General features: G+C 41.3%; 1 protein-coding gene across 3 annotated transcripts in view; it reads right to left on the bottom strand.

Annotated features, from left to right (window-relative positions):
* Window positions 1-21227, bottom strand: part of PHF8 (PHD finger protein 8) — a 107482-nt gene that overhangs the window by 71745 nt on the left and 14510 nt on the right. For all 3 annotated transcript variants that reach the window (XM_062183955.1, XM_062183953.1, XM_062183954.1), the window contains exons 3-8: window positions 16930-17015; window positions 16497-16605; window positions 13758-13918; window positions 12669-12810; window positions 11083-11269; window positions 5968-6130 (exon numbers count right to left, since the gene is read on the bottom strand). In XM_062183955.1, the coding sequence (XP_062039939.1) occupies window positions 5968-6130; window positions 11083-11269; window positions 12669-12810; window positions 13758-13918; window positions 16497-16605; window positions 16930-17015 (848 nt within the window). The remainder of the gene's footprint in view (window positions 1-5967; window positions 6131-11082; window positions 11270-12668; window positions 12811-13757; window positions 13919-16496; window positions 16606-16929; window positions 17016-21227) is intronic.

Genomic DNA, 21227 nt, shown 5'->3' with positions numbered 1-21227 from the left:
AAGAAGAAATCTTGTAATGAACACCATAAAGGAAGACAGAATGAAAGAATAGACATAATAGAATTTCCTTCTCTTGAGCTTTCTAAATTATGTTTGGCAGTTGAAGAAAAAGTTATTAACACAGTGTGATAAAGTTTTCAGGGTCTGCAGAGAAAATACTTATGAGAACTTCATGGAAAAAAGTTAAGACATAGGAAAATGTAAGAAAATGTAAGGGAAGTAGGATGTAAACAGAATTCTGTAAGTTTTCAACCCTTCCCTCAAATTGCTAAACATAAATACCAGTAGATTGAGATATGCTATGTAAAATATAGCAACTAGTACAACCACTGAACAGTAAACCAAGAGCAGATAAAAAGTAACTAGAATAACCAGTAAAAACAGTTTAAAAATCTGAACCCAAAAATTCATGGGAAATTCACGGGACCAAGAATAGCCAAAATAATCTTGAAAAAATAAATCAAGTTGGAGGGCTGAAACAACCAGTTTCAAATGCACAATGACTGAGACAATATGATACTACCCATAAGAGACATGTAGAGTAATGGAATAGAATTTAGGGCAAAAAATAAACCCATACATCTATGGTCCTGATTTTTGACAAAGGTGTCAAGACAATTCACTGATGAACAGAACAGGTCTTGTCACATGGTTCTGGGACAACTGGATAGCTACAGTGCAAAGAATGAAATTGGACCCTTGCCTCATGCCATATAAAAATTAACTCAAAATGGATTAAATATTTAAATGTGAGAACTAAAAACTATAAAATAATTATAGGCATAGGCACAAATCTCTACGATCCTGAGGGACAGGAACAGCTTAACAGGTGGGTTAAGCTGCTGCTTGGGATGCCTGTATCCCATATCAGAGTCCCTGGTTCAAGACTCAACTATTCCATGCTTTGATCCAGCTTCCTGCTAATACTCTTGGGAGGCAGCAGATGATGGCCCAAGTGCTTGGGTAGCTGTCACCCATGTTGGAGATCCGGATGGAGTTTCTGGTTCCTGGTTCCTAGCTTTGGCCTGGCCTAGACCAGGCTGTTGCAGACATTTGTGGAGTAACCCAGTGGATGGAAGATTGATAGCTCTTTCTTTCTCTCTCTCTCTCTCTCTTTTTGCCTTTCAAATAAACAAATCTTTAAACCTAAATAAAGGGGGCTGGCGTTGTGTGTAGTGGGTAAAGCTGCTGCCTACAGCACTGACATCCCATGTGGGCATCAGTGTGAGTCACAGCTGCTCCGCTTCCCATCCAACTTCCTGACAATGTACCTGGGAAAGCGGCAGAAGATAGCCTGAGTGCTTGGGCCCCTGCACCCATTTGGGAGATCCAGAAGAAGCTCCCGGCTCCTGGCTTCAGACCGGCTTAGCTCCAGCCTTTGCACCCATTTGGGGAGTGCATCAGCAGATGGAAGATCTCTGTCCCTCTCTCTCTCTCTGTAACTCTGCCTTAAATGGGACATCAACATTCATAAATTTGTGCCTTGTGTGAAAAAGCCTTAAGAAAAAATATTTTCAAATCATATATCTGATAAAGGTCTAGAATACAAAACATGTAAAGTAGTCTTACAAATCAACAATAAAAAGAGAATCTAATTTAAAAATGGGCCAAGGATTTGAATGAGTATTTCTTTCTCCAACCAAAAGAAAAGATACATAAATGTCCAATAAGCATGTGGAAAGAAGTTCAACACCAATAGTTATTAGGGAAACACAAACCAAAAACTCAATAGTACACCACTTTATTCTCACTAGGATGGCTGTAATCATAAAGACAGACAATAACAAATGTTGGGGAGGATATGAAGAAATTGGAACCCTCATTCCTGCTGTCAGGAATATAAAATAGCACATGCAGCTGCCTTGGAAAGCAGTCTGGCATTTCTTTGAAAGTTTAAACACAGTTAAATTCTTTCCTAAGTCTATATGCAGGAAAATTGAAAATATAAGTTGAGTATCCCTATCAAAAATGCTTCAGACCAGAAGTCCTAGATTTCAGGTTTTGGAAGATTTATATATACAAAATGAGGTATCTTGGGGATAGAACCCAATTCTAAATAAACAATTCATTTGTATTTCATATATATATATATGCTCAGCCTGTGGTAATTTTGAAAAATTTATTTATTGTCACTTTATTTGAAAGGCAGAGAGACAGAGATCTTCTATCCCTAGATTTACTCCTCAGATGCTTGCCACAGACAGGCTGAAGCCAGAAGCCCAGAAAACAATCCAGGCCTCCCACAAGGGTGAAAAAGACACAAGCACTTCATCTATCTGCTGTTGCCTCTCAGGATGTGCCTTAGCAGGAAGCTGAATTTGAAGTGGAGGAGCTGGGACACAAACCAGGCACTCTGATATGGGATTCAAGCATCCTAGGTAACAGCTTAACTGCTGCAAACACCTACCATAGCATCAAGAAAATTTGATGCAGTATTTTTAGTATACTGGCAGTTTTAAAAACATTTTAAACTTATTTGAAAGGCAGGGAGACAGAGAAACACAAGAGAAAACAAAGAGCTCCCACCCAAGTGCTGGTTAATTGTCCAAATACCCATGATGCAGAGCCAAAGCTGGGAGCTGAGAACTCAATCCAGGTCTCCCACATGGGTAGCAGGAACCCAAGCATTTGAGCCATCACCACTGCCTCTCAGTCTGCATTAGCAAGAAGCTACAGTCAAGAATAGAGCCAGGTATTGAATCTAAGCACTCAAATATGGGATGTAAGGCATCTTAATCACTAAGTTAAATGCCCATCCTGCCTGAGTTTTGACCACGACCCATCAAATAAGGTCAGGTATGAAATGTTCCTCTGTGCCAGGCTGGTTCTTAAAGGCTTCAGATTTTGGAGCATATCAGATTTTAGATTTAGGATACCTAATTTATGTGTATTTACACAAATAACATAAATGAATGTTTATAGCAGTATTACTTGTAAGAGCCAAAAGCAAAAACAATTCATCAGCTGATACATGGATAAACAAAATATGCCATATCTACACAATGGCATTATTAGGCCTTTAAAAATGAATTACTGAAATGCCGTAACATGATGAATCTTGAAAACATGCTGAGTAAAGGAAGCCAGACACAAAAGAAAACATATTAATTCCATTTATATGAAACATTCAGAAGAGCAAAATCTGTATACAAGGGAAGTACAAAAGTAGTTGCCAGGGGCTGAGGGAAAGGAGATACGGGGTTTCTTTTGGAAGTGATGAACATTTTCTGGTATTAGATAGCAGTGATGCATGTATAACTTTATAATTATAATAAGAACAAATGAATTATGCCCTTTAAAGTACTACATTTTATGTTATGTGGATTATACCTTAATTTTTTTCAAAAGCACATTTAGCTAAATGAAATTACAATATATCAAAACTTATGTGGTATAGTTAAATCAGTACTAAGAGGGAAATTTACAGCACATGTTTACATTAGGAAAGAGAGAAAGTTTTAAATCCATAATTTAGGCTCCCATCTCAAGAGTAGAAAAAGGAGAGCAAAATAAACCCACAGCAAGCAGAAGGAACAATAAAGATAAAAGCAGAAATCAATTCAATTGAAAACAGACAACAGAGAAAACAATGAAACATAATGTGGTTCTTTGAAAAGATAATAAAGTTGACCAACCTCTAGGTAAGACTAACATAAATAAGAGAGAAGACACACCTAAGTAATAAGAGAAATGAATCAGGATACCACTTGTGTTCTGGAAGAAAACAAAATTATAATGGTGTAATGGTTAAGATGCCACTTAGGACACTCACATCCCATACTGGAGTGCCTGGGCTTCCAGCTTCCTGGGATTTACATACTGGGAGACAGCAGGTGATGGCTCAAGTACTTGGGTCACTGTCATCGATATAAAAGATCTGGATTGAGTTCCTGGTTGCTAATTTTGGCCTGGCCCAGCCCTTGCTGTTGTAGGCATTTGGGGAGTGAACCCTCAGATAAGAGCTCTTTCTCTGTCTCCCCGTCTCTACCTTTCATTTAAATACTTAAATTTTTAAAAAGATAATAAATACTTTACACACATAAATTTGACAATTCACATTTTATAAAATATACCAATTCCTTGAAAAAAACAGACTCCCACAACTCATCCAATGTGAAATAGATAATTTGAATGGCCTCATAAAAATTAAGGCAATTGAATAGGGTAGCATTTGGCCTAGTGATTAAGATGCCAGTTAGAAACCTGTGCCCCACATCAGAGTGACTGAGTTCAATCATCAGTTCTATCTCCTAACTAGCTTCACGCTAACGGGAACCCTGGGAGGCAGCAGTGATGGCTTGATTAACTAGATATTTGCCACCTGTGTGCAAGACCTGGCTTGGTTTCCCAGCCCAGTTGGAGCACTCGCATGTTTTCTCCTACCCCTAACCACTCCCACCATTTTCTACAGCTCGAGTAAATTAATTCACTTATTAAATTTTAAAAAGAAAATCAAATTTTAATTAAAAATTTCCCACCAAAGAAATATCCAAGTCTATATGACTTCACTAGAGAATTATATCAAACATGTCAAGAAAACTTAACACTAATTATGATTAATGAAACAAAGGGAGGGGCCGGCGCTGTGGCCCAGTGGGTTAACGCCTTGGCCTGAAGCACTGGTATCCCATATGGGTGCTGGTTATAACCCCGGCTGCTCCTCTTCCGATTCAGCTCTCTGCTATGGCCTGGGATAGCAGAAGATGGCCCAAGTCTTTGGGCCCCTGCACCCACATGGGAGACCCGGAAGAAGCTCCTGGCTCCTGGCTTCAGATCAGTGCAGCTCCGGCCATTGCAGCCATCTGGGGAGTGAAGCAGCAGATGGAAAACCTCTCTCGCTCTCTCTCTACCTCTCTCTGTAACTCTTTCAAATAAATAAAATAAATCTTAAAGAAAAAAAAAGAAACCAAGGGAAATCAAAACAAACGGAAAGACATACTGTGTTCATGGAAGACCTAACAAATTAAAGATATCAGTTCTCCCAAATGGAAACAATGGGGCGCGGACTTTTTAAAAATCCACATATTTAGTTGGAGCCGGCGCCGTGGCTCAACAGGCTAATCCTCTGCCTTGCGGCACCGGCACACCGGGTTCTAGTCCCGGTCGGAGCGCCGGATTCTGTCCCGGTTGCCCCTCTTCCAGGCCAGCTCTCTGCTATGGCCCAGGAGTGCAGTGGAGGATGGCCCAAGTGCTTGGGCCCTGCACCCGCATGGGAGACCAGGAGAAGCACCTGGCTCCTGGCTTCGGATCAGCGCAGTGCGCCAGCCGCGGCGGCCATTGGAGGGTGAACCAACGGCAAAAAGGAAGACCTTTCTCTCTGTCTCTCTCTCTCTCACTGTCCACTCTGCCTGTCAAAAAAAAAATAAATAAATAAATAAATTTTAAAAATCCACATATTTAGTTGGGAGGGAGGGTATGGTTCCTAAATTTGTATTATGTTCCTAAATTTGTATTTATGAAATGCATGAAGTTTGTATACCTTAAATAAAAGGTTTCTAGGTTTAAAAAAACCACATATCCAGACTCTACCTGGATTTAAGAATTCATAATTGTAGGGGTGAAGTACAGGCATGTATATTTTTAAGGGAGAAAAAAACCCCATTCCTCCCTGAGGTCATTGATTTATAGCCTAGAATGCCAGCTTTCCAATCACTTAGTCATGAGGCTACGAAATCCTATTTTCTATCTGTCTGACAAGTTGACCATCGACCCAGTGAAAAGAATCCATCACCTTCCTCGTGGACAACTCTCCCCTCACTGGTCACTTGCAGCCTCCCCAAGGAACCATGCTGCCCACTGGTCACCACATGAGTTTTCTTGAGGTCCAGTTCTGAGCCTCAACTGATACAACAGAGATATCCACATAAACAGACTAATGCATTATGGGAAGTGGTCAACTTGTGGTGCCACAAGCTCCCTTATTCTTTCCACCCTACAGAAACCCTCCCACCAGGGCCCAAGGAAGACCTGTAGGAATGAAAAGCGTCTGTCCTTGCTTCACTGAACACTTGTAGCACTTCTCCACCTGGTCCCCGAAGAACATCTCGTTCTGATTAGAGGAGCTGCTCCAGCACTCAAACAGAGTCAGATTGGCATTTGTTGGGCGGATCAGGTAGAAGATCTTCTCACCCTGAAACAAATAGAGATTGAAGTGCCCCAAAATACATTCAGTTTCCAGAAAAGTCTTTCACGGGTGCTGCAAAGGGAAATTCTCTCATGCTCAAAGACTGCCGATTATATGCCAGAGTTCAAAACCCATCTAACAATCATTTTTATGTGGATTTGGAAAACTTGAAAAGGTCTTCTTGCACTTTGCACTGCTGAATTCCTATAAATTTGACAAAAACAATTTGGAAAGGTCATTTCAAGCAAAATTGTTCAAGTTAGGATAAATGGACACCAAGTATTCCTATTTTAGACACAATGCCGAATGAAAAATGGCCTCTACAAATGAGTAGATCAATACCACTAGCCCTAGGAGAATTTAAGGCCACATTACTGATGAAAAGAAAATTGAAGTTGTCTTTAAAGGCCATTACTGAATGTTCCTTCTCACACAATCAAAGTTAATAAAAGTTTAAAAGTTCAGTAATCACCCAAGGATTTCTAAGATTATGTTAGGTGATTATCTGTTAGAACATTTTATTTCTTAATCGTGTTTTGCCTTGATAATCACCAGATAGATAAGAAACAAAAACTCACCAGCACAAAGACATCCTGAGAGCTTGACTGGTTTAACCAAAATTTCACAATAATAAATCTGAACAGAGAAAACTAACACTAGAAAAATCTGTATAACTGGACAAACTCATATCTGTAATTAGTAGCACTGCATCAATGTTAATTTCCTAATTTGATAACTAGATAATTATACAAGAGCATGATTTACTTTTAAGACTGCACACTCGAGATAAAGGGACTATATACTCTCAAATATCTCAGAAAAAACACTTTGTTATGTCTACTTTAGAAAAAGAGAATGTAACAAATCCTAACATTTGGGAATCTGGGTGAAGGGCACACAGGAATTCTTTCCATTATTTTTGAAACGCTTCTATAAAAATTAAACTACTTTTTATTTTTAAGTAAAAGTTAAATCTTGGGGCCAGCACTATGGCACAGTGGATTAATGCCCTGGCCTGAAATGCCAGCATCCTATATGGGGGCCATTCGAGACCCGGCTGCTCCACTTCCAATCCAGCTCTCTGCTATGGCCTGGGAAACCAGTAGAAGATGGCCCAATTCCTTGGGCCCCTGCACACGCGTGGGAGACCCAGAAGAAGCTCCTGTCTCCTGGCTTCGGATTGGTGCAGCTCCAGCTGTTGCGGCCATTTGGGGAGTGAACCATTGGATGGAAGACTCCCCCCACCCCGCCCCACCTCTCCTCTCTGTGTAACTCTGACTTTCAAATAAATAAATTTTTTCCAAAAAAATTTTATATTTGCATAAAAAGACTTTCATTTATATATTTCAATTTATGGTAAGCCAACAATACATCTAGTTTACAGACTAATAAAACATTTTTAAAGATTTTATTTATTTGGGCCGGCATGGTGGCGCAGGTTAACCCTCCACCTTTGGCACCGGCATCCCATAGGGGGGCCAGTTCCAGTCCCAGCTGCTCCTCTTCCAATTCAGCTCTCTGCTATGGCCTGGGAAAACAGTGGAAGATGGCCAAAATGCTTGAGCCCCTGCACCTGTGTGGGAGACTGGGCAGAAACACCTGCTCCTGGCTTTGGATCGGTGCAGCTCCGGCTGTTGCAGCCATTTGGAGAGGGAACCAACTCTCTGCTATGGCCTGGGAAAGCAGTACAAGATGGCCCAAGTCCTTGGGCTTCTGCACCCACATGGGAGACCTGGAGGAAGCTCCTGGCTCCTGGCTTCGGATCAGCGCAGCTCCACCATTGCGATCGACTGGGGAGTGAACCATCAGAAGGAAGACCTCTCTCTCTCTCTCTCACTCTGCTTCTTCTCTGTGTAACTCTGACTTTCAAGTAAATAAATAAAAAATCTTTTAAAAAAAGAAATTGATAAAAAATTATAACCTTCACCTTCAAACATACAAAGTTTCCTTTAAAAAAAAAAGCAGATGGAAAATCCATCAGTCTATCTCTGTCTCTTTCAAATAGTTTTTAAAAATTAAAATTGAGGGAGCCAGCGCTGTGGCTCACTTGGCTAATCCTCTGCCTGCACCGCCAGCATCCCATATGGGCACCGGGTTCTAGTTCCGGCTGCTCCTCTTCCAGTCCAGCTCTCTGCTGTGGCCGGGAAAGCAGTGGAGAATGGCCCAAGCGCTTGGGCGCATGCACCCGTGTGGGAGACCAGGAGGAAGCACCTGGCTCCTGGCTTCAGAAGGTGTAGCTCCAGCCGTAGCAGCCATTTGGGGGGTGAACCAACAGAAGGAAGACCTTTCTCTCTGTATCTCTCTCACTAACTCTGTCAAATTAAAAAAAAATTAAAATTGAAATTGAAAATGGAAAAAAAAAGAAAACAACTACTTCAGAATTTGTGATCACTTGGACAAAGAGGTATAATCCAAGATTTCTGCTCTTTCCTTGGCATTTCTGGTAAGAAATCCAAATAATATGAAAAAGGGTAGAAAACAGTAACAATCAAAAGTATTTAAGAAATTTGCTCTCCAGCCCTCAGAAATCATTTATAGGGATGGTGTTGTGGCACAGCAAGTTAAGCCACTACTAGGAAGCTTACATCCCATATCAGAGTGCTGCGTACTACGCTTGTGATCCAACTTCCAGCTAATGCATCTGGAAGCCAGCAGACGATGGTTTAAGTACTTCAGTCACAGCCACCCATGTAGAAAACCTGGATGGAGTTCCTGGCTCCTGGCTTCAGCCTGGTCCAGTCCTGGCTATTACACACATTTGGGAAGTGAATCAGCAGACATATGATCCCTCTCTGTCTCTCCTTCTTTCTCTGTCATTCTGCCTTTCAAATAAATAAATCTTTTTAAAAAAGATGTTGGGGCCAGCGCTGTAGTGTAGCAGGTAGAGCCGCCACCTGCAGTACTGGCATCCTATATGGGCACCAGTTCGAGTCCTGACTGCTCCATTTTGATCCAGCTTTCTACTATGGCTTGGGAAAACAGTAGAAGATGGCCCACGTCCTTGGGCCCCTGTACCACTGTGGGAGACCCAGAAGCTCCTGGCTCCAGGCTTCAGATCGGCGCAGCTCTGGCTGATGTGGCCAGTTGGGGAGTGAACCAGTTTGGGAGTGTAACTTTGTGGCCAGTTGGGGAGTGTACCTTTGACTTTCAAACAAATAAAGAAATATTTTTTTAAAAAGTTGTCTTTTTTAAAAGAAAGGATGTACTTATTTATTTGAAAGGCAGAGTGACAGAGAGGCAGAGGCAGAGGCAGAGAGAGTGGTCTTACATCCGCTGTCTCACTTTTCAAATGGCTGCAATGGCCGGAGCTAAGCCAATCCAAAGCCAGGAGCCAGGAGCTTCCTCCAGGTCTCCCACATAGATGCAGGGGCCCAAGGACTTGGACCAACTTCCACAGCTTTCCCAGGCCATAGCAGAGAGCTGGATTGGAAGTGGAGCAGCCTGGACTCAAACCAGCACCAATATGGAATACTGGCACTGCAGGCAGAGGCAGTGCCAGCCCCCATAAATAAATCTTTAAAAAAAATGATCTTCCATCCTCTGGTTCACTCCCTATATGGCCACAATGGCTAGAGCTGGGCCAAGCCTAAGTCAAGAGCCTAGAGCTTCATCCAGGTCTCCTACGTGGGTGGCACGGGCCCAAGCACTTCACGTGGGCCATGTTCTGCTGCTTTCCTGAGCCCATTAGCCAAGAGCTTGACCGCTTAACCCACTGTGCCTCAATGCTGATCCAAATAAATCTCTTTTAAAAAAAGTCCTTTACACTCATTGCAATTAATTTGAAATTACCAAATTCCAACATCCACTAAAAAGGAAGCTATAGGAATTTTGGCTTTAAAGAAACATCTCAGGGCTGGTAGTGTGGCGTACAGGGTAAAGCTGCTACCTGCAACACCAGCATCCCATATGGTTATGTCCTGGCTGCTTCACTTCCAATCCATCTCCCTGATAATGCACATGGAAAAAGAAGATGGTCCAAATGTTTGGGCCCTTGCCACTCAGAGAGGAAACATGGATGAAGCTCATGGCTTCAGCCTAGCCTGGTCCTGGTTGTTGTGGCCATTTGGGGAGTAAACTAGCAGATGGAAGCTATCTCCTGTCTCTGTCTCTTCTTCTTTGTAATTATTTCAAATAAATAAAAAAACATTTTTTAAAGACATCTCATATACATTCTATGTTGACTACGGTCGTAGTTAAACAGCTATCTAAAAACATCAAAATTCAACAAACTATAGTTAAAATGATTTTTTAAAAGATTTATTTATGTATTTGATTTGAAAGGGGAGAGAGATTGATTGATTGATTGATCCACTAGTTCATTTGCCAAATTCCTGCAAGAGTAGGGACTGGCCCAGAGTAAAGCCAGCAGGCAGAACTCCATCTGGGTCTCCCACACAGGTGGCAGGGACCCAAGTATGTGGAACATCACTTACTTCCTTCCCAGACACATTAGCAGGAAGCTGGATCAGAAGCAGAGTAGCTGGGAGTCAAATCGGCACTCCAATATAGATGGTAGGAGTCCCAATCAGCAGCTTAACCCACTGTGCCACGATGTGTGCTCCAAAATGGATGAATCTTATGGTATATAAATTATTACTCTATGAATGGGAGGGGGAGGAGGAACTCTCATGTTACTAGGAATTTCTGAAGGACATATGAATATTTCCACACATGTTGGTAGGAGCATAAATTGCTTCAATTAAAAAAGGAAACAGTTGGAAAAACCATAGACATTTGATGTTTTTCAAAACAATTTTGATAAACTGTACAGATAGACAATCATCAGGGTGTATGGCACATCTACCAAATACTAAACTCTGACTAAGTAGTTATATGGAAATGTTACCCAAACAGAATGTGGTAAGTATGTGGTCCATAACAGCCTGTTTTGTGCTGACACCTGATACAAGAAGGGGGCCCAAGGCCTGTTTACCTCTAGAAGCCATAGCCAATCATACCTTGAGCACATGGTACCAGACTGAGGTGCCACCAAAGTCAATGTGAAAGTCTGTATAACTATCTCGCACACTCATGAGGCAATACTTCTGCACATTGGGTCTCTCAAAGACACAGTCCTCTGGCCACAAGTTCTCGACCCATGACAGTTTTCGAACAATCTTGGGTGTCTCCACAAGGTTAGAAAGCCTAGCAAGGAAGAGAGAGTGAAAGTAGATGTCAGCTGATCAGGGATTGGAGCCTGAATAAAATACCCTGCATCTCAGTCAGATCAAATAAGACAGAAAACAAGTTCTTTCCATAGAATCCCCAAAGGCACATAGGATACTTATTTCTGTAATTCTGGTCAGCATTCTCATTCCATTCAGCTTCAGAAGTCCCAAGTTCCAGCTACACAGCCTTCCCCAGTGGAAGGTGCTCATTTTCTCTACTAAATGCTCATCATACTCACCCTCCAATACCAGTCTACTCACTTGGCCCTTGATTTATAAGTTATTGTGCTGTCCTCACCTCATAGTGTCTTCTTTATGAGAAACCATTAGGGAAACCTCTCAGGGCTTAGTTACAGGTAAAGAAGTGTTTTTCTGAAACATCCGGTTGTTTTTATCCTATGTAAAACCACAAATCTTAAAAACGTTGCATTCTCCTTTATTCTGACCTTCAGGAAATTCAGTGAAAACGCTATAATACATCTCTATCAATTATCAAAACATTCATTATATACATTTTATGTGCAGAGTACCCACCAGATGCATCCTACTTCAATACCTAAAATTTCTTTTGTCCTAATTATCTTTTTTTTTTACCTCACTGCATCTCTGTAAGCTATCTCAAATCATCTTTCGGAAGTGAGGCAAACAGTTTTTAAACATCTTCGGGTTGTTTAGCCTAGTATTTTAAAAACAAAAGCAAGGGTTTTAATATTGTACTATAATGATGTAAGATGTTACTATGTAGAAAACTGGAAGAAGACACATGACCTTCTCATACACTTTTTTTCCCAACTTCCTGGGAATATCTAATTATTTCAAAACTAAAAGTCAAAAAATGTAAATAAGCATACAGTAAGCTTCCTAAGGGCAAAAAGACATGTGATTTCTTGGTATTTCCCTCAGTTCTGAGCACTGAGAAGACTATTTATCTATTGAGTGTGGAAGTCTAGACAGAATCATTTAAACGTTATGATACAGCCTTTTCCTTTTCTTTTTCAATCCAAATGCTTATCCTTAGACAACCTACTTGGTAACTTTTATAAATTTAGACAAAGGACTTATCCTGGTAGTCAAGACAGTGACCATGCCACAATCTAAATACCAGAAAAAGGTCAAAGAAAGCTGCCCTAGATCTTGAAGGTGATAAAAATAAATTAAAATAGCTACTGTGTAATTTATCCAATGTTAGAAATTATAGAGAAGAAATATTATGACTTGGTTGTGATAAGGAAAGCTGCTACCCTAGAAACTAACTCAGCTCCCCATCTCAAAGGAAGAAACCACAAAGAGGTAGGGAGAAGAACACAGAAAAGATACTCAGTATATCACAAGTTCTAGACAATTCGTCATGCTTTTATTACCCCTGTCCCTCCTACCTGGTGTCAGAGAATTCCAAACTAATGACATTGAGGACTTTCTCCCTCTTCCCACTGTAATAGTACTTCACAAAATCACCGAGCTTCATCTTGCAGTCAGCCTGGCGGGTCACATCAATCACATCGATCTCTTTGTCAGAACCTGAAGTGTAAAGAGACGAGTTCTGCTCCAGGTGGTCTTGAGAAAACTCTCAGTCCCTTACCAGTCCACAGAATGGCTTTTTGCTCAAGGCTTCTCTCCTCAGACATTGTATGTACAGGTATTGTGTGAGTTTGGGGAGTAGGAGCAAGAATCCATCATACTTTTGTGGTAGGTCCAGTACTGCTAGGGTTACAGAACTACCTGACTCACAGCCTCATACAAAGTACAGTCACCTGCCTGGGTCAGCCGTGTTAATCAATTTTTCTCCTCCTCTCCCCCCAAAACTCAACTGGTATATAAGGGTAAAAGTCAAAGGCATTGGGGCCGGTGCTGTGGCATAGTGGGTAAAGCCACCACATGCAGTGCTGGCATCCTATGTGGGCACCAGTTCGAGTCCTGGCTGCTCCACTTCCAATCAGCTCTTTGCTATGGCCTGGGAAAGCAGTAGAAGATGGCCCAAGTCATTGGGCTTCTGTACCCTCATGGGAGACCCAGAAGAAGCTCCTGGCTCCTGGCTTTGGATCGGTGCAGTTCTGGCCATTGCAGCCAATTGGGGAGTGAACCATCGGATGGAAGACCTCTCTCTCTCTGCCTCTCCATCTCTCTCTGTGTAATTCTGACTTTCAAATAAATAAATACATCTAAAAAAAAGTCAAAGGCATTCTCATCTCAGTAGAGGACAAGACAACAGAGAGACTAAGATCCCTAGAATTTCCCTGATAAAAAGATGCAGCTCCACCTAGGGCTATGTAGTCTATTAAGAGGAAAAGGAAGAAAAGAGCAAGATTTTGGCTCTAGTTTTGCCAAAGAATGACTTCAGGGAAGGTACATTACCTCAGATTCCTAAGATGGCTAGAAAGGAAATGCAAAAAGTAGACTAAAGAGGAAGGGACATGGATCTTGAAGGGAGTGAACAATGTCACTGCTGAGAGTCTGTGGCCTCTTACCAACATAGTGTTCCACATCCCTCACAGTGAATGATGGCGAGGGCAGAGTCATCCCCAACCCATCCTTCTTCAAGACCAGGATGGGCACACTGAAGCTATTCTCTTCCAGGAATTCCACAGTCAGCTGACTTCCAGTGGGCTTCAGGATCACTTCATCTGAGCTGTGGGCCACAGGAGAGAAAGCCTAAGCCTGAGCCCTGCCTATCAAAGGGCTACTACACTCACCATACTCATTCAATGGATGGAGGCTTCCTGAGGGAAGCTAATGTGAGTTAGAAATTAATAGCATAAACTTTATGTGCCAGGGAATAATGACCTGTCCAAGAGGCCAGGTGACCAGCAAAGGTGGGCAATATCCATTCAACAGGGTGTTCTTCTCTGGCTGACAAAGGAAGAAATCAATCAATAGCCTACCCAGGGAGAAAAAGCATATATGGTAAATCTAGCTAATTTGTTCTAAACCAGAGCAATAGCATCCAATTTAAAACATCGCACAAAAAAAAAAAAATAGGAAATAACTTAAAAGAAAAAAAAAAGCAGAAACAAATTTTATACTTAACTAGAAAATATGGAATTTTTTAAAATTCATGTTGCCTAGGCCAGCGCCGTGACTCAACAGGCTAATCCTCCGCCTAGCGTCGTCGGCACACCAGGTTCTAGTCCCGGTCAGGGCGCCAGATTCTGTCCCGGTTGCCCCTCTTCCAGGCCAGGTCTCTGCTATGGCCCGGGAGTGCAGTGGAGGATGGCCCAAGTGCTTGGGCACTGCACCCGCATGGGAGACCAGGAGAAGCACCTGGCTTCTGCCTTCAGATCAGTGCAGTGTGCCGGCCGCAGCGCACCGGCCGCAGTGGCCATTGGAGGGTGAACCAACGGCAAAGGAAGACCTTTCTCTCTGTCTCTCTCTCACTGTCCACTCTGCCTGTCAAAAATAAAAAAAAAAAATCACATTGCCAGATCGGTGCATGGTCAAGCAGCCACCTGTGGCACCAGCATCCCATGTGAGTGTTGGCTTAAGTCCAGGCTACTCCACTTCTGATCCAACTTCCTACTAATGCTCCTGGGACAGCAATGGAAAATAGCCCAAGTACTGGGGCTCCTGCTACCCAATTAGGAGTCCCAGATGGTGTTTCAGGTTCCTGGCTTGGGCCTGGCCCAGCTCTAGCTGTTGCCACCCTTTGGGAAGTGAACCAGTGGATGGAAGATAACTTTCTCTCTCTCTGTAATTCTGGCTTTATAATAAATAAATAAATCTCTTTTTAAAAAAAGAAAAAGAAAAATTCAGATTCTTGTTAAAAAAAATCATGCTGGATAAAATGGCATACTATTTGACAAGTTGTATTGGGTCAAACATATTTAGCTCAGTATCTATCTTATTCTCTATATAATGCTAGATGGCACAAAGATTAAATTACAAAAGATAAAGCCATAAGAACAGTAGAAAAAACACAGGAAATACAAGGTCCAGTACTCACTAAAAATAGTAACAAGTTTAACTATACAAAATTGAGATTTTCTGCAAGGAAAGCCATTACATATCAATAAGATGTTGACAAAAGCAGGCAGTTAATAGAAAAATAGAAAAAGACAGATTGCTTATAATGTACAAAAATCAACCTCTTTCATAATCAAAGAAATTTAAGTAGAAACTAGATTTCATTCTTTATCCTATTAAAAGGGCAAACAAAAATAAAACAATAGTGGCCAGGACATAAGAAAATCAGCACCCCTACACACGGTCTATGGGAGTATGAAATGGTAAAGTCATTTTGGAAACAATTGGCAATATTTATATTTTTAAAGCTCTTACTTTTTGATCTAACAATTTTGCTTTTAGACAGAAAATCTACATATACTCACCATATATGGAAAAACTTAAGTACTTGATATTCACTGCAGGATTTTTTAAACAGCAAAATACTGGAATCAAATATTCATCAATAGATTAAATAAAGTGTATATCCATACAATTTAATATTAGATGACAATGGGGAAAAATGAGAAATATGTATATATGCTGTTCTGGATTAATCTCCAAGTTATGTAATTTAGATTAGACAAGAAGCAAGATGCAGAATATAGTATTTCCACTAGTGTCAAAAAATGAGAAAAAGAGGAATAAACATATATATTTGTTTATGCAAAAACTATTTTTGAGAGAATGCACAAGAAATTGGTCAATTTTGGGATCTGGGATAGAGAGGAGACTCACTACCTTTAAATAAACAAAACAAAAAACATTAAGTTCAAGAAAAGACCTGAAAATGGTCTAGAGAATTAAAAACAAAGTAAAAAATGCTTTATTGATTTGTACCTCATTATTTTTACTCAAGTAATTTATTTTTAATAAGTGAAGGTTAATAAAAATATTTTGTTTGCAAAAAGAAATATGATCACTAAAAATTTTTATTTTTAAAAGTGTTTCCTCTTCTCCACAATAAGAGAATTAATCTTTATTCTCTTTAAGACTTCTAGTTGTAGCATTCCTTGGGTGCATGTAAAAATCCTCTCTTGATTTATGTGAATTCTGACTCCCAACTACCAAAAGTTTTTATAAGTGGACCTTAGTATACTCTGTATATCATATTTACTCTAGCTACTATTTCTCAGAAACTGACCAATACATAGACACCCACAAATTGAGGAGCATCTAATGGGATAACCAATGGGAAAGTTGAGAAGAGAGGAGTCTCAGCCTCCCAAAGTCCTGGCACTCACCAGCCCTGAAGCATAGGTCCTCACCTGTCAAAAGTCCTACTCCGGAGCTCTCGAATGAACGTAGGGCTTCCAGTCTTCACTGGCTTCCCCTTATGTGTATCATGCCCTTTGGTAGATGCACGACGTTTTTTCACTAAGCGAGAAAAAGACAAGAGATTATGAGACAGGATGACTATGAGTTGAGCAAGAACAAAGACATCAGTAGATCCTTCTCTTCTAATCTAACACCCCCTTAGAACATCTGGAATCAAGGAGGCCTTCAAGGAATCAGTAAAGCTCCTAGTGAAGATGGGTAACTCCTCCAGGCAAACCCACTCTACATTTCAAATAAATTAATAAACTTCACTATTTCCTAAGGGAAATCTGCAGTGTGCAGCCAAAAGCAACTGCCCTCTTAAACTTCACTTTGTCTCTCCTCTGAACAGCCTTCTCTTGGAAACCCCTAAGATCTACTCACTAATGGAAGGTCCATGTAAGACCTCACAGTTTGGGCAGTGGTAGAGGTCAATGTCAGCAGCCTTCTCTTCTTCAACACCAACACAACTGCAAAAGAGAAAAACAGGCAAAGTTTATAAAAATTTTATTGAAAAATATTCTTATGTAAATATTTTCATATATTTGAAAGGCAGATACAGAGAGAGAGAGAGAGAGAGAGAGAGAGAGAGAGAGTATCTTCCATCCACTGGAGAGAGAAAGGGAGGGAGGGAGAGGGAGAAAATATCTTCCATCCACTGGTTTGTTCCCCAAATGCCCACAATAGCTGAAGCTAGGGCAGGCTGAAACCAAAGATCTAAAACTCCATCCAGGTTTCCCAAGTAGGTGGCAGGGACCTAATTACTTGAGCCATCATCTCTGGCTTACAGAATCTGCATTACCAGGAAGCTGGAATCAAGAGCCAGGGATAGGGTTTTGAACCCAGGGCTCCAATGTGGGAGGTGGAGTTTTAACTACTAGATAAAATGCCCATCACCCAAATATATAATTTAAATATTTTAACACCCACATTTAAAACATAAAAAGAAACAGATGAAATTAATATCTTATTTAACCCAAAACACATTGGGCATGCTTAATCCAAAATGCTTCAAAATCTGACAACTGGGACCGGTGCTGTGGTGTAGTGGGGCCTCTGCCTATGACACTGGCATCCCATGTGGATATTGGTTCAAGTCCTGGCTGCTCCTCTTCTGACTCAGCTCTCTGCTATGGCCTGGGAAAGCAGAAGATGGCCCAAGTCCTTGAGCCCCTGCACCCACTTTAGGGGACCTGGAAGAAGCTCCTGACTCCTGGATTTGGATCGACCCAGCTCTGGCCATTGCAGCCATTTGGGGAGTGAACTAGTGGATGGAAGACCTTTCTCTCTGTCTCTCCCTCTCTCTGTAACTCTCTCTCTCAAATAAATAAAATCTTGAAAAAAGAATCTGACACTTGAGCACCAACATGATGCCACAAACTGAAAAAACATGCATCTGCATGTGACTGGTTGCAGTGAAAACATAGACACACTTTAAAAATTGTAGTAACTGCTTCTAGGCTATATGTATAACGTATACATGAAACATAAATGAAGTTCATGTTTAGACCTAGGTCCAATCCTAAGATATCTCAATATAGATAGATATTCTGAAATCTCTAAAATCTAAAAAAGTTCTGGTTCTAAACATTTAATAAAAAAAAAAAAAAAATCTAGGGCTGGCAGTGGGTTAAACCACCACCTGAGACACCAGCATTCCGTATGGGTAACTGGTTCACGTCCCAGCCACCTGCAGCTAATGTGCCTGGGAAAGCAGTGAAAAGATGGTCCAAGTGGTTGGGCCCCTGCTACCCATGTGGGAGACCTGGAAGAAGCTCCTGGCTGCTGGCTTAAGCTTGGTCTAGCCCTGGCAGTTTTGGCCGTTTGGGGAGTGAATCAGCAAATGGAAAAGTTCTCTAGACAGACATACAGACAAAGAGAGAAGAGAGAAGAGAGAAGAGAGTCTTCCATCTGCTCATTTACTCCCCAAATATCCACAACAGCCAGGGTTGGGCAAAGGCTCTCAGGGTGTGCAATAGCAGGATTTAAGTACAGACACTGCAATATGGGATGTGGGTGCCCCAAGTGGTGTTTTAACCACTGTACTAAGTGCCTGCCTTGGTCCTGAGTATTGTGAATATGTGATATTCAATCTGTATAACCAAGTAATTCAACCATATTTTGACATAGAATACAAATTTTAAACTTTGAGATACTTTATTAAATGAAAATACTCTAAAAAGAAGATTTTATATTTAACAGTGGTTCTGAAAGAAGGATTATGGGTAATCATTTTTCTTATGGTAAACAATACACTTACAATGGCCTAAAAGGCCTTGCTTCTCTGGCCTCATCTTTTGCCCCTCACATACAGTGTCAGCTATAGTTTGTGGAGTCTAGTAAAAATAAAAAGTGGGATTCCCTTTTAAAAAAAAAAAAAACAGAAAAAAAAAGATTTTTTTGCTCTTTCTTCCATGGTTTCTCAATTTACCATGGATGGGGCTTTTATTTTCTATTTACTGTCATGCTCCCTGGGGTATAGGGCTATTCAAAGGGCAAGTGCAGTCCCTCACATGTTCCCTGGAGCCCCACCCCTTGACGCAGTGTACAAGGTATATGTACATGACTTGAATCTATACCTGCATCTGAGCCTGGTGCCCCAAGTAGCTAGCCAAAAACCTGTTTGGGGAGGCAGCAGGAGGTAGGACCACACATGAGACAAGAGTCTTAAGTGCCCAGCACAGGCTCCATGGTCCTATTACATACAAAACATAACTTCGAAAGTAAAATTATTAGGATTTCAAGATGACAACTGCAGAGTATTAACCCTCAAGCATGGGTCCCCAAGTGACTACAGTGGTCACACACCCCTGAAGCCAGCTCTGTTCTAAAAAAACCAGCTGCACTCTCAGTGCCATGCTCTTTCTAGCCTCTGGACTTGACTGCACATGAACAATCTTCTTTCTTGCTGCCATGGCCAACTCCCACACACTATGCCCTATTTCAGCTCTCACCAAGCTGACTGGCAACTACTCCCTTACTTGCTGTCTGCCCTCACTACATAAGGTAGACAACATATCTTGCTCACTAAAAGTCCTTATGTTCTCCATCTTCCAGTCTTGCTTTATTTATTTTTCAATTCAATTCAACAAACATACATTGGGCTAGATAACTCCTCAGCTCAGGGGCACAGAGAGATGAAAATCAGGCTATAGCTGCACTTTCTCAATAATTATCACCAGGAACCAAGAGTAATTAGTGCTGTTTTGCTCTGGGTAGCTTCCTCAGGGAAGAAGACAATTATGACAGTACCAGGTCTCAAGATTAAGAATTATCCCCAAGATGTACTGCAAAACCTAGCACAGACACTCAAATATTTGTTAAGTGAATGAGTGCATAAATTCAACCAATACTGATTAAACACAGACACTGTCTTCATGGAGTAGACATTCTAGAGAGATGCAGACAAGTGGAGCCAGAAATATCAAAAGTGCTAAAAAATAAATAAGGCAAGGTAATAGGATGGTGAGTGGCAGAGTAAATGTGAAGCTAGCAGCAAAGGAACTGAGAAGAAAACTGAGCTATAAACTTCTTATAAATTATGGTATTTAATCTCCACAACAAATCAGGGCATTCTGTACAGTACTCCGAGACACTAAAGTACAGAGGTTAAAAATTCCTGTTTCCCAGGCATTTGGGGAGTCAACAGTAGATGGAACCTCTCTGCGTCTCAAATTCAAAAATGTTGATTAACTTAAATTAAAAAGCCAGAAGCTGAGGCATCTACCTTTCCCACCAATGGCTCCTAGTCGTCCAGACACAAAGGACTTGGAGGACTGCAAAGGACACAGAGCAAGTTCCAGTGACCTGGGAAATCTTTTCTTTGTCTACCTAGTCCCCAGCACGTGAGTCTGCCATATAACAGGCTTCATTAAATTCTGTATGCACCAACAGAATAACTGCATATGTGCTGACATGCACACAAAACAGGTTACCTCTGTCTCCGAAAATATGAAATTAAAAAACTCTCCTTTACTCTCTCAGTCACTGACCCATTCCTCTGTTCCCCTTTACATTAAAACTCCACAAAAAGGGAGTCATCTTAATGGCTTTCTTTTATACCACAAATCCAATCTATCAGCAATTCCTGTATCAGTATATATTCAAAATCCAACCACTCTCATCACCACTGACTCTGGTACAAGTCACCAATATGTAACCAGATCAACAGTTCTCAAGTTTTAGGGACAGAATCACCTACAGGGTTTGTCAAAACAGACTCCTGGTCCAGTGGGTTATGACACAGCCCACAACATCGATATCCAAAAGCAGAATGCTGGTTGGAATCCCAACTGTTCTGGTTCTTATCTAGCTCCCTGCTAATGCACCTAGGAAAGCAGTGGCTAAGGGCCCAGCACTTGGGTCCCTGTCACCCATGTTAGAGTCCCAAATGGTGTTCCAGGCTCCTGGCTTTGCACTGGCCCAGCCACAGCCATTGCGGCCATCTGGGGAGTGAGCCATCAGATGGAAGACCTCTTTCTTTCTCCGTCTCTCCCTCTCTCTCTGACACTCTGCCTTTCAATAAATAAATAAATAAATCTTTATTTAAAAACAACAAAGATTCCTAGGCCTTATCCTCAGAGATCCTGATTCATTAGGTCTGAGGTGGAGCTTATAAACATGCGTTTCAAGTGAGCTCCCAGGGGATGTTGATGCTTCTGGTCCAGAGACTACACTTTAAG

Source organism: Lepus europaeus, chromosome X, assembly GCF_033115175.1.
Source record: "Lepus europaeus isolate LE1 chromosome X, mLepTim1.pri, whole genome shotgun sequence".
Lineage (NCBI taxonomy): Eukaryota > Metazoa > Chordata > Mammalia > Lagomorpha > Leporidae > Lepus > Lepus europaeus.
Note: the sequence above shows the minus strand (reverse complement) of the source record. Positions and strands in the feature narration are given on the sequence as shown.